Source organism: Convolutriloba macropyga, chromosome 4 (assembly GCF_964194025.1).
Source record: "Convolutriloba macropyga chromosome 4, txConMacr16.3, whole genome shotgun sequence".
NCBI lineage: Eukaryota > Metazoa > Xenacoelomorpha > Acoela > Convolutidae > Convolutriloba > Convolutriloba macropyga.
The window spans coordinates 32,583,006-32,596,412 of NC_134471.1; the positions used below are offsets into that span (position 1 = coordinate 32,583,006).

The following is a 13,407-nucleotide window of genomic DNA, read 5'->3' on the forward strand; positions in this document are numbered from 1 at the left end:
TAAAAAAGGAGGAAGTTAATATAACAAAAATTGAAAAATCATGTAGCGCTAAACTTTTGATCACTAGCAAGTTCACAATTACAGTCTTAGCTGTGAACACATCCTGAGCCGAAGCTAAGGTTAATTTGAAACTCAACTAACACATGTCCTTCTGGCAAACTATCCCATCAGTTTTCAGTGTCTACAATTTTTTGAAACGTAAGGGTTCAGAAAAAATTGTGTAATACATGATAACTGAAACAACAGGTGGCTCTGAATGAACATACGAAAACAACTATATAGAGTAAAACCTCAGTTTTTTGGATAATGTATGTACGTTGTAAATTGTTTGTTTCCATTGAGGTACACACTATGGAGTTTTGGAAGCAAGCATGTTTTTTTAAGTTGATATTGTGAACCAGTAAATGTTTGCGCTATACAATCCTTCATAGAAGAAATTTTAAAAAGTTTGCGTTTCATATCTATCAATTAATTGCAAATGGAATCAGACGTCTTATATTGAATGAACAAAAAAAACAGCATTTGAACAAAAGACTTAAGTTTATTGCTGATCCCTCATAAGAGAAAAAGTTTCCAAAATTTGCACTTCAAAAAAAGAACATAGCAATGAAACTTATTTGAAGTTCTAAAAATTAGACTGGTTCGCTAAACAGTAAAACGTTACATTGATTTATTCAATTAAATATCAACCTGATATATCGTACCATGGATTTTTTTAATGTTAATTAACAAACTAACATTGAGTTGAAAATTACTGGGTTAATGTGTACGACAAAGCTTCAGAGTTTTTTATATCTTTGAAAAAACTTCAAACAATTAATGATTTGTTGTAAATATTGGCGGGTAAATTCTATCGGTCTGTGTCAGTCAGGGCATATTACTTTGAAATAGATAAAAACTTCTGTTGTTTATTCTCAACGAGTCTCTAGAGATAAGAATTGTTTTCATTTTTTAGAAAAACAGAAACACTTTGTTGTAGATAGTTAGTAAACAATAGGTAATATTTGAAGGTATTAAAAAGAAGTAGTAGTAGGTACTAGTGTAACTTAGGACCAATAAGTAGTTGTAGTAGTTAGTAATAGTATCTAGTAGAAGTTGTAGGTAGTACTAGTATGTAGCAGTAGTAGTAGGTATTAATTGTAGATAGTAGTTGTAGGTAGTAGTAGTAGGCAGTAGCAGTAATAGGTAGCAGTAGTGTTGTGTTAAATTCCAATATGTTCGCCAGACTGCTTAACCCAATTATATGTTATAAAGACTCTGCTCCCTTTAATTTTAGATTCCTTTGGATTTACCTCTTTCCGATGCTCTATGAAATATCGTTACGGTAATCTCATTTTAAAACGTTGACAGAACAATAAGTAATTCAAAGTTTTAACACAGGGTTACTGAACGCAATAAATTTGATCCAAGAAGACACTATTATGAACGTTTTTGATTTCTGGTTGCTTGAAATTCTCTGGTACCTTACTTGCAGTGTTCAATAGTTGAATTTATCGGAAGCATTTACTGAAGATGCGTTTCGCCATTGTTTAATTTTTCAGTCTCAGCTTGCAATATCCATTATTGCTATTACCAATACAAAGACAAAACCTATACAGTTCTGAAGCTGTTTCTATCAACCAACCACGGATCCATAGTTTGTGTTTGGTCTTGCTTAATTGATGAAGTGACTAATTAATTTTTGAAAATTTTAGCGCTTTTTACAGTTCTAGTGCAAACTACTCTTCTTGTACATCATTACACTTTTTGTCTGATTCAAGCTCTTGATGAATTCCTATCATTCTACGTTATTTAACTAAAATTTTCACCTGCTCCTGCATATCATAGTTTTCCATCAACATTTTCGGTTTTTTTAGAGTTTATTCTTTTTACTTAGGTCAATTTATTGTTTATGTCTCAACAATTCATCTCATATATATTTTTCCTGTAAATAATCTTGTTCATTCCTAGACGGGCAGCTGAATAAGCATGCTCAGAACATCAAAAAGTCGTTTTTGTTTTCTGTGTTGCAACATTTTATCATTTTCTTGCCAAGGATTAAAAGACAAAGAGCATAATGTTAATTTTTTTCTGGAAAAAAATCTTGATAGTTTTTAATATGGTAGTTAGATAGTTGTAGAAAATTCAATTTTCAAAAAAACGTGCTCAGAACATCAAAAAACTTTTGTCGTCTTCGTTTGTGACATTTTGCTTGCCAATGTCAGAGTTTATCAACGCTGAAGGTCAAAATCTGTGTGCAAGATATAATATTATTGGATCGTGGAGACATGTATCAACATTCTTCTAGGCAATTCAATTGTCCTCCAGGGAATTATCTCCCTCTCTCTCTCTCTCGTCTGGCTTGCAAACATATAAATACATAAATACATAAACACATTCAGACATATATACATACATTCCACTGTATACATGTAGAAAAAACATACACACATAAAACCAAGAACCTCTTGACATAAACAAAAATTTACAATTTCTTCACACAAACATACATTTCAGCTTATACTCATACAAACATGTTACTAAACTTAAGCACAGTTATATTTACTTATAAACAAATATACACTTTCATATATAATTTCATTATTATATGCATGAATACGCATTATTTTAAACATAAAATTTTTATTCTTTCATTTCTTTCAAATATTCATTCAGACAATAAAATTACGTTTTTGAACACACGCAAGCAAATATACGGACTTGTTTTGATAGAAACATACATAGTTACACATGTATATAAAAAAATAAAGACAAGCTTTCCACATCATACTGTACATTTGCAAACTGTACATTTGTACGTTTTGTCAACAAAAACTGCTTCTGACTGCTCTTTGACTTATTTCAGACTATTTCAGAAACTGAGTTGTTCCGGTCCTACTTGGCTGAAGAAAACGAAGTCTACTAGATCACTTTTGAGTGCTCTTTCATAGCGCAAAATCCATTTCAGACCATTTTAGGACTTTGAAAAATTTTGAAAAATTTTCGGAAAAATTTTTGAAATATTTGTGTTTCGACTCCTATACTGCATAGGTAAAAAAAACTGAATTCAACAAAAAATCTCTTTTGAGTGCTCTTTCATAGCGCAAAATCCACTTCATACCAATTTAGGATCGAAGTTTACTTGGAAAAATTTTCGAAAAAAAATTCAAAATTTTCAATGTTATGACCCCCCCTCATACTGCATAGGTGAAAAAAGTGAAGTCAACAAAAAATCATTTTTGAGTGCTCTTTTACAGCGCAAAATCCATTTCAGACCATTTGAAGACTTTGAAGAACTTTGAAAAATTTTTGAAAAAAATTTTGAAATTTTTGAAATTTTTTGGCTTCTGGTGTCTAATATTGGATTTTTTAAGTTTTCACCAAAAATATTTAGTGAGAGTCCAAAACCTACGTAACACCTAATTCTATATACAGCGAACATTGCTACAGCAGAAATCTGCCATTTGCTTGTTGGGGTGGGGGTTCGGACCCCACCCCCTTCCAGACTTTTACCACCGAAAAACAGATTTTCTCTTTGTGAAACAAAATTTTTTGGATAAGTTTCTCCAGACTGCTTAACCCAAGAACTTCTCACAGGCTGGCGAAACTTAGCCAAAAAATTTTGTTTCACAAAGAGAAAATCAGTTTTTTGGGGGTAAAAAGTCTTGTAGGGGTGTAGGGGGGGGGGGGTCCGAACCCCCCTACAAGCATATGGCAGATTCCCTTACTACTATTGTTCCTACGTAAAAATTTACTGATCTCCATGTTGGGAAATTTTCCGATAGTTTAGAGACAACTATTAAGGCTTTCAACATTTTTCTGGTGCTTGATTCTGTTTTTTCATTTAATATGCCATTGTAGTATTCATCTAGTTTACACATCTCTTTTAATGCTGCTTGTTGGCTAGATTGAGTATATTAGTTTGTAAACTCTTTTATAACTTAGAATTTAAACAAGGATTTCCAGTTCAATCTTTTTCATTATTTCGCCTTTTTAATATAGGAGTATTCAGAGTTACAATAAATTTTTTTTTCAAAAAATAAGAATTTATCAAATCAAGTATTGAACTGGCTAGTAGGCTGGTTCTTCGTTATTCTGCTGATTGTCAACTCTGCAGTATTGTACCTCAAGCTCTATTGGTGTTAAAATTTACTTATCTCAAAAATGGGAAATTTCCGGCTTTGTACGTTTCCTGATGGTGGTTAATTACATATACAATTTCCGGCTCTGTACGTTTCCTGATGGTGGTTAATTACATATACAATTTTCGTATTAGCACTAACTTTAACGGATTGTTTAATTCAGCAAGTACAAAAATTTTTGTTACTAAATTTACCAACTATGTAAATTGATATTCACAAAACTTCAAAAGAAAATTTTGATGCTTTTGCGTACGTAATATGTTGTTTATTAGCATTCCGTCAATCTGCGGTTGTTTTACTGAACATAAAAAAATTAGAGGTTACAGTCCTAGATGAAAAAAGGGCTAAAACGGCCTTGAGAACTTTTTTACTACGAACAAACTGATATCAACTTTTATGGACATTTAATAAAAAACATCACGTAACTATCAGGCACGAAACAGGGGCGTGACACAATCGGATTTTATGAATAATTTAAAAAAAAAATTTTGTTGAGAACATGAAATATGACAATTGTTCTATAAAACATATATAACTTGCTCTGATATAAGGTTACAAGTTTTTTTTGTTTGAGCCACCCAACTTTTGCTTGCTTCGAAGAGAAGATTGGAACGTTGAAGAAGTAAAACTTAATGGTAAGACAAGTTTAAAAATGGGTTAATTCAACTATAAAACAGAGAAAAGAAGAAGTTTACGGTGTATTAAAGACCTAAAGATGCGTTTAATTAAAAATAGAACACTTTTAAAAGGTTTTAAAGTTCTCACGAGATGAAGAGGTTTTAACTACCACCTAAATAGGCAATATGAACGATCAAAGCTATGAATTGGGGAACAATTTGTGTTAACGAATGGACAAAATGAGATGTTTAAAGCACCGGTTAAAATAACTCTATGGGGGAATAAGTCTAATGTTTAATACTCGACAAGCTATATCCAAGATATAGCGATATCCAAGAACACGAAGTGTACTTTCCTGTGGGCCTCGGAGCTTGTTGGCCCTTTTTGTCATCTGTTTTGAAAAGATCTTGTTTAGTGTTGATGTTGAGACCAATGGGTTGAGGTTCTTCGTAATGAGTTGCGTTTCAGAGTTCCCATGTCTTTTGGTGAGATAGTTTTGCGTGTTTTCCTCGTTTGTTTGTAATATATAGCACGGAAATTGCGGGATTTTGCAGTTCATCTGTTCTATTTAGATTCATGCGTCATACAAATGCTACTTTATGGTATAGCTACATGAAGAGGATATGTAGGGCTAGATTTTCGATTAAAGACAAGGATAATTAGGGAGAGAGAGAGAGAGGGATAATTTGAATATACATAAGAATAAAGTTAGTCAATAAAGCTGATTTGCATGTCAACATTTCAGTGGTAATTGGTTCCTCTCATTCTCAAAATAAACCTGTTGACAACTTTCTGTTTCTGTGTTGACCAATGTTTTTTAATTTGGTTTTTTTTGTGAATTAAATTGACTGATTTATTTCTGTAAGTTAATTTTCACTCAACTGTGCTACATTTTTCAGTTGAGTATCGACTTCTAATAACATTTCATCTTGATCAGTTGTTTGAAATGAAAACTTGGCAACTTCTTCAATTTTAAAAATTGTGACTGAATGTTCAGTGATCTTCAGGACATAGATACTTATAAATTTAATTTCAGCAACCTTAATTGAGGACAACGTTATCATTACGTCAGTGTGTTTTTTTCATACGAATTAACATTCCACAAATTGTCGAAGAAAGATTCAAGTACTTCTGGAAGCTTGAAATCCAAGATTGCTTGCTGGTTTGGTTGTAATAATTGCCTTTTCTGGGAGTAAACTCCATTTTTTTCCGTTTAATTAACATTCTAAAACGCTGTGCTTGATTTTATTTATTTGCTATGTTTCCTCAGGGAAACTTAATTTATATTGAACAAAGAACGGTTTAACTAAAAATAAAGTAGATGTGACAATAAGACAAGGAATTTTTCAATGAAATTTGTTGTGCCCTATTCACTTGTTACTTTAATTGTTTTATTTCTTTTTATAATGTTTCTATTTGCTATATTATTTTTATCAAGATCAGTTGTTTCTATTTCTAATAATTAACTATTGTTGTTAATAGTTTCTTTGTAAACTTCACGACTTATCGCATTTGTAAACTAGTGCGCGTCTATTCAACTGTTCATCAATTTTGACTTCAACGTAGTTAATTGTTCTACCGAACAGTGGGACAATGTTGGAAAGTTGCTGAACAACTTTTGCTAGCTTTAGGTTAGGCTGCGACACTTGAGTTTGGAGTTGCATTGATTATTTGCTTTTTTACAATGAATTTTACGCTTTTTACGCTTTTCTTTATTTTCTTTATTAAATTTTCCTATACTTTTTTTCTATACTAGGGACTAGGGCCATAATTACATTTGTTATGATTATTAACTGAGTTTGGCGGCTTTTTATAAATCTGATTTTGTTTTTTTTATGGATGGCTCTATTAGTTTTTTATTAGTACTGAAGTGAACCTGCGTAAATGAGCTCTTTTTTTGAATACCATATCAGTCATGTATTTAGATTGCGCTATCATAGACCAATCACTGTGTGAGCAGATAACAGGTATATTTTTGGTTGAATTTTTGTAAATTGGCTTACCTTTATGGGCTGAGAAAATGGTGGAGCATTAAACATTTCATTTCAAAAATTTCGAGTTTGGGGCTCCTTATTATAATATAATTTGGCGTAGGAGTATTGCCTCTGGGTCAAAACTCTCTGTAAGCATAAGGTCGAGGGGCATACGATAATTGTTTCTATAATTTCCTGTATAGAGTAGTTGGGGGTTATGTTGGGTGAAAATGCTTAGTGGGTCTCTTTCTTCTTGCCCCGTGTTTTAGGCGCTACGTTTGGTTTAAGTTTTTGTCCTAGCTATTTTTGGTTTTTAGATACAACTATTTTTGCTTTCAACATTCTTTTGGTGTTTGATTCTGTTTTTTCCTTTAATATGCCATCAAAGTAATCATCTCGATTTCACATCTCTTTTAATGCTGCTTGTTGGCTAGATGGAGTATATATTTTTTTAAATTCTTATATAACTTAGAATTTAAACAAGGATTTCCAGTTGAATCTTTTTTTTATTATTTCGCCTTTTTAATATAGGAGTATTTAGAGTTACAATATGAGTTTTTACAAAAAATAAGAAATTATCAATTCACGTATTCAACTGGCTAGTAGGCTGTTTCTTTGGTATTCTGCTGATTGTCAATTCCGCAGTATTGTACCTCACGATCTTTGGTGCTAAAATTTACTGATCTCAAAAATGGGAAAATTTCCGGCTTTGTACATTTTTTGATTGTGTTTAATTACATATCCAATTTTCGTATTAGCACTAACTTTAACAGCTTGCTTAATTCAGCAAGTACAAAAATTTTCGTTACTAAATTTACCAAGTATGTAAATTGATATTCACAAAATTTCAAAAGTACACTTTGATGCTTTTGGGTACGATCAGGTAAAGATCCGGCTCTAAATAGGGTCAAGACTGCGTCCAATTGTTTGCAATTTTTTTTCAAACTAATCAAAATTTCTCTAAAACTTAAAAAATCTGCCTCAAGAAGAGGTATTTTTCAGTTATTAGCTACCAAGGCCGAGGTGCCAGACGAAAATGGCCTCTGTTCAGAATCAAGTTGAACGCACACTGTGTGTTTCCAGACCACTATTACAGGTTTTGGGAATTGGTTCCAGCTCAAAAAAGTCCGGACAATGGCTTCATTTTTGTCTGATAAGAAGTCATTTATACCTGGGTTGGCCTGATTGGAGGCGTATTCAAACGCACTTTAGTCGGATCACAAAAAAATTTGACGTTAAATGGGTCTGATCAGAAACCATTTCGAGCGCACTTTTTTTTCTATTTGTCGTTGTTTTTTCTTCTGAGAGATGATGGTTCTGCAAAGCGGCAACAATAAAGCAGCATTCAGACCAAAGACTCGTCTAGGGTCTGATGTCTCTTATCAAAACAAATCAGGTCCAATTGCTAGCACATGCCAGTCTCTTTAGGAGAAAATTTTGATTTCCTTTAGATCATTATATTTCCTATGCAAAGTTATCCAAGTTCATCTCTAGAATAAGAACTATACAATGATGGTATACTAAATATGTTTTCCTCTGAACAGTTGGGTTTTAATTGCATTGGTAATAATTTTAGAAATGATCTTTCCTTTGTTGATTAAATTACTGCAAACAACAGTATTCATGAAATGAATATATTAGATCAAAATAATAGACATTTCATCGTAAATAAAATCATTTCTCTGATCACACTATTTCGAGCGCACTTGAGTCTTATCGTAGGCTATTTCGAGCACACGACATTCTGATCAGGAGTGATATTTGAGTGCCTTTAACCAATCTGGACCAATATGGAATTGGTCTCGGTCAGGGTTGCGAAAAAGACATGAGAGTTTACTTCGGTCTGGCATGGCTGATCAGAAATTAGTTTATTCTGGAATGGTTTGATCAGGGATCACTTCTGTCTGGCGCCTGAACCAGGAAACCTGTTATTATTGAACAAAAACTTGAAATTAGTTGCAAATTTTGATTAGCTTTGAACTCAGCTGCGGGGATTTAATGGAAAAGATCCCAAAATACAGGTCAACTCATACAATTTTTTAAATTATATAAATTGCATACAACCTCCCGTAGCTTGTGGGCTCTGAGGAAGAATTCTGGCGGGATAGCTTGAGCTATCACACTAATCGGGTCCCTAAAATGGCGGTCTTCCGACCAATCAGAATCCACCAGCAAGGAATCGGACGATTCGTAAGAAGAGGCTTCATGAACGGCTTTGACATTGCTTGGGTTGATATTGACCATTCCATCGCTCTGAACAGGGTGAAAACTGGTGGACTTCAGAGTGAAGACTGGTGAAATCTTTTTGAAAATATATCTTAAAACCTCAGTTTGATAGACCGCCTTATTTTGTTCGCATATTAATTGAGAGTTCAATTTATGAAAATATTTCTAAAGTCGGGTTGGAGGGGGGTTGTTTCTCGACCTTAATGATATTTTCTATCCAAAATCTTTCCATAGGGTTACCCGCGGTCTTCATATTTAACATCCATTACGAGTGTCGACCGATACTAAATTTTGCGAGTAAATTCACTCACATTTGTTACCACTTTTCACTTTTCCTATCCTAATACATTGTACGTGTGTGAAAAGTACTTACAAACTACCATGACGGTGAGCGGTGCACTAAATGGAAATCTCAGTCAGTTTTTGCCACCTTTATTGTAAAATCGAAAAGTGAAAATACATTTTGCTGAAGCCCATTCTGCAAAAATATTTCACTTAGTTTGGTAGCACAAAATACGCTTTCAAGGACTGTAAGAAAAGATCCACAATTAACATCGAAACTTGAAAGACGATAACAAACAAGGAAAATAGTTTGTGCGGCAGATAAATTGCAGTATTAGCCATCATTTTAGTAATCAAAGTCATAACTGCCATCAGTTCAGGAAACGAAGAGTATGGAAAAAGTAAGAGTGGCATAACGATTGCAATGTGGAAAACATTTCAATCATTGTACTTAAATATGTGTAAAAGAAAGCAAAATCTGGTATTTCATGCTACTTCCAATGCTACTTCCAGCTACTTAATTTATTATTTCCCACAACAATTTGTGGATTGATCTTACTTGTCCAATTTCATTTAACTTCAAAAAGGTTTTGAAACTTTTTGAAGTTGCCTTACCGCCGAACGCAATCACTAATCTCATTTCTTTGGAAGTATTATCCATTTTAAACTATTTAATTGCCGCGTGGATAACACTTACACGTAATTAAGTGCTTTTCACATTGGCCGTCAAAAGACGAGAGGAGACCAACTACATTTTTTGTGACTAGTCTTTTTGTTGCCGGTAGACGCTCGTACTGATCGGCCGAACACAGTCTTCTCATACCCAATTCAACCAACCAACATTTTTTGGTCTTTTTACTTCACGGCTTAAATAATTTGATGTTAATCTGATTGAAACCATCATTTTACCCTCAAAACTCAAAGAAAAATTCAAACAGCAGATTGCCCGGGACAGGGAAATTTGCTAAAAATATGTAAGATAATCGGTAACTAGCGTTGACAAGTCGGAAAATTCACTGACACTTCCTTACGCAATTTTGCGCTGAATGCGTTGACTTTAGCATCGAGCTTACATATTTTGCCTTCAATTTAGCTTTGGTCTTACATATTTTGCCTCGAATTTAGCGTAGATCTTGAAGAATTTTGCGCTGAATTTAGCGATGATTCTACATATACTCAACGCAAAGAATTCTAGGTATGGGACTCAAACCGCTGACTTCCTGCTCAATAATCGCCTCTTCTACCACTGTGTCACAGAATTTAGTTGGGACTCTTCAGAAAGGCATTTTTTACTTTTCGGACTTTAACATCACGTTTCACATAATTTTAGCGTTTCTATGCCCAGATCTTACTTTTTTGTGGTTTCTAAGCCTATACTTTAGTTTTTTTGGCATTTCTAAGAGTAGTTCATACAATTATTCAGTAGCTATTAATTTCTTTTAGCAAAGTTTTTGGGTTTCTATAGATTTTTCTGAGTTTCATTATATGAAAACCTGAGTTTAAACAAGTTTCCTATTTAAATTTTAGAACTCTAATATCGGTATCCTAACACTAAACACTAAAGCATTCTCACCCCCCCCCCCAAATAAAAAAACTACCCAAACACCCCCAAACCTTCCTTCCCAAATGCCTAACGAGCCCCCTCTCCCGTCTACTTATCTCTAAACCCAACACCCTCGAGGAACTAAGCGTTAATTTTATATTATTTTGTGTTGAATGTAGCATTGACCTTACATAGTTTTGCCTTGAATTCAGTGTAGATCTCACGCAGTTTTTCGTCGAATTTGATGCAGATCTTACATAACTTCAACGCATTCAAATCCAATCTTAAATAATTTTGCGGTTTTTGGCATCGACCTTAAATAATTTTGCTTCGAATTTTGCCAAGGTCTTGCAAAATTTGCCTTGAATTTGGCGTAGATCATACAAAAAACCCGATCTGTTTTGATTTTGTGTTTTTAAGCGTAGATTTAAAAAAAATTTGCGGCTTGTATGCGTTTATTTTAACTAATTTTGCGTTTCTAAACGTAGTTCTCACAACTATTCAGTACTTATTAGTTGAATTTAGCAAAAGTTTTGGGTTCTGGAGACAATTTTCGAGTTTAATTACTTGAAATCTTGATTGCAAGACTCGTTTTCGGTTTGAATTTTGAGACTCTAAAATATGTTACCTATCACTAATCCCCACTCCCCCCCCGGAACGTACCAAAAAAATCACCAGCCCCCAACTTACCAAACTACCCCTCCTTCACGTACACAACTATCCCCTAAAATTGTGTAAGACGGACGCTGAATTCAACACAAAATTATGTAACATAAACGCTAGATTCAACAAAAATTATTTAAGATCTACGCTAAAATCAACACAGAATTATGTAAGATCTACACATAAAAATGCAAATTTATATAATATTGGCGGTGAAGCTGTTGAATTTATGTAAGATATACGCTAATTTCGACGGAAAATTATGTATGATCTACGCCATAATCAACGCAAAGTTATGTAAGTATTATGCTGAATTCACCCCAAAATTATGTAAGATCAACGAGAATTATGTGAGATTGGCGGCGAATGCGTTGAATTTTTGTAAGATCTACGATCAAGCGTAGATCTTACATATATTCAACGCATTCACCGCCAATCGTTCACATTTTTGCGTTTTGTAGCGCTGACACTTCGGCCCGGGTGTTGATGGTTTCTTTACTCAAGTTTTAGTATTTGGAATCTCCTGTAGTATCTCTGGAACATAGTTTAAAAGAAAAATTTATCAGTTTCAAGCTTCAGACAAACCTATAAATAACTCATAGGTAGTATTTGTGAGAGGAGAAATTATATTTTAGGATATTCCGATAGTAGAGATCTGTTTGGGTATTTCATTGAGGGAACTCACATTAGGGATACCTCGGATGCTAGCATTGAGATCTTTCTTTGACGCCATTGAGAAAAGACTCCCCCTCTCATATTCTGCATTAACCCTGCTAAACGAAAATGAATCAGTAAACAATCATATATTAAGATCAAATTTCTATTTTTCTGATATCTGTATCTCTTGTTAATTCATTTTCCACCTTTTCACGTTTCATCTACGCTCATGTCGAAGAGTCAATGATCTTGTCAAATTACCAAGGGAGATTACTTGATTATCAAGTAGGCTCGATCCGAAGAAAAAGGTCGAGAAGGGCCGACTCAAGCATAAATTTCGAGCAGAAAAATGTCCAAATAAGCTGTTACAATTTTTCCCCCTTTTGCTTCAAAAATCATTTTTTATTAGTGTTTTTTTACAAGTCAATGAAAAGAACTTTGCGGGCTTCCATGAGTCTGATTGTTTTCGAAAATTAAAAGGGATCCGACATATGAGATTCTTGCAAAAGAGTGTTAGTCATACAAGATCTTGCATGGCGATGGTTCTCTTGCACCATTAGTATCAAGTTTCGAAATTTTTGCTCTGCTCTTATCGACTCTCAATGACGCGTCTCATTTTGCTAAGAAATTGTCTGAGTTATTGTTGTTTTGAGAGATCGTTTTCAACAAAAATACGCAAAATGAATATTTTATGGCTTATTCGGTCGATTTTTGGATGTTAATCATTGCAAAATTTGGATTCTGATATTGCAAGGTTCATAAAAACCGGATGTTAATCTGGTAGCATCTTGTGAAAGACTCGTGAAATATCTTGAAGAATTAACATCCGAACACGACGCGGGCATGAAGACCATTAATAAGGCAAAAAACGGAATATATTTGTTCACACGTTAACAAATTTTTCAAAATTGTTCAATTTATTCAACAAATTGTTAACGAAAACAAATTGTTCAAAAGGGAAAAGGAAAAAAGTTCTGTGTAACCTATCAGCACCCCTAATGCGACTATTTAGAAACTATGCAAACCATGTACAACGCCATCCAGGAAGGGAAAATTACTATAAATTTCATGGTTAGATTTCTGAGAAGGGGGCCAATTGTATTATATGTTCTATCTGAGAAAAAGCACACGGATGATAGTCTGAGATATTGAAAGAAAGTCGGCTCAAATCGAAATTTACTTATTCAGATATTGATCCTAATACTAGAGTACTAGAGGAAAAGAACTCAAAGGAGCTGCAAACGTTTATAAAAGATTCTTAATAATTGTTCAAGGTCAAAAGAACTTTCAACGTCTTAGCAAAATTGTAACCAAGAATTACCAC

The 13,407-nt window shown here is 33.7% G+C and overlaps 1 protein-coding gene across 1 annotated transcript in view; it reads right to left on the bottom strand.

Moving 5' to 3' along the window:
• LOC142338395 (uncharacterized) overlaps window positions 1-13,407 on the bottom strand; it is a 239,615-nt gene that overhangs the window by 74,030 nt on the left and 152,178 nt on the right. The window contains exons 12-13 of the mRNA XM_075388151.1: window positions 12,112-12,196; window positions 8,777-8,965 (exon numbers count right to left, since the gene is read on the bottom strand). Coding sequence (XP_075244266.1) covers window positions 8,777-8,965; window positions 12,112-12,196 — 274 coding nt within the window. The remainder of the gene's footprint in view (window positions 1-8,776; window positions 8,966-12,111; window positions 12,197-13,407) is intronic.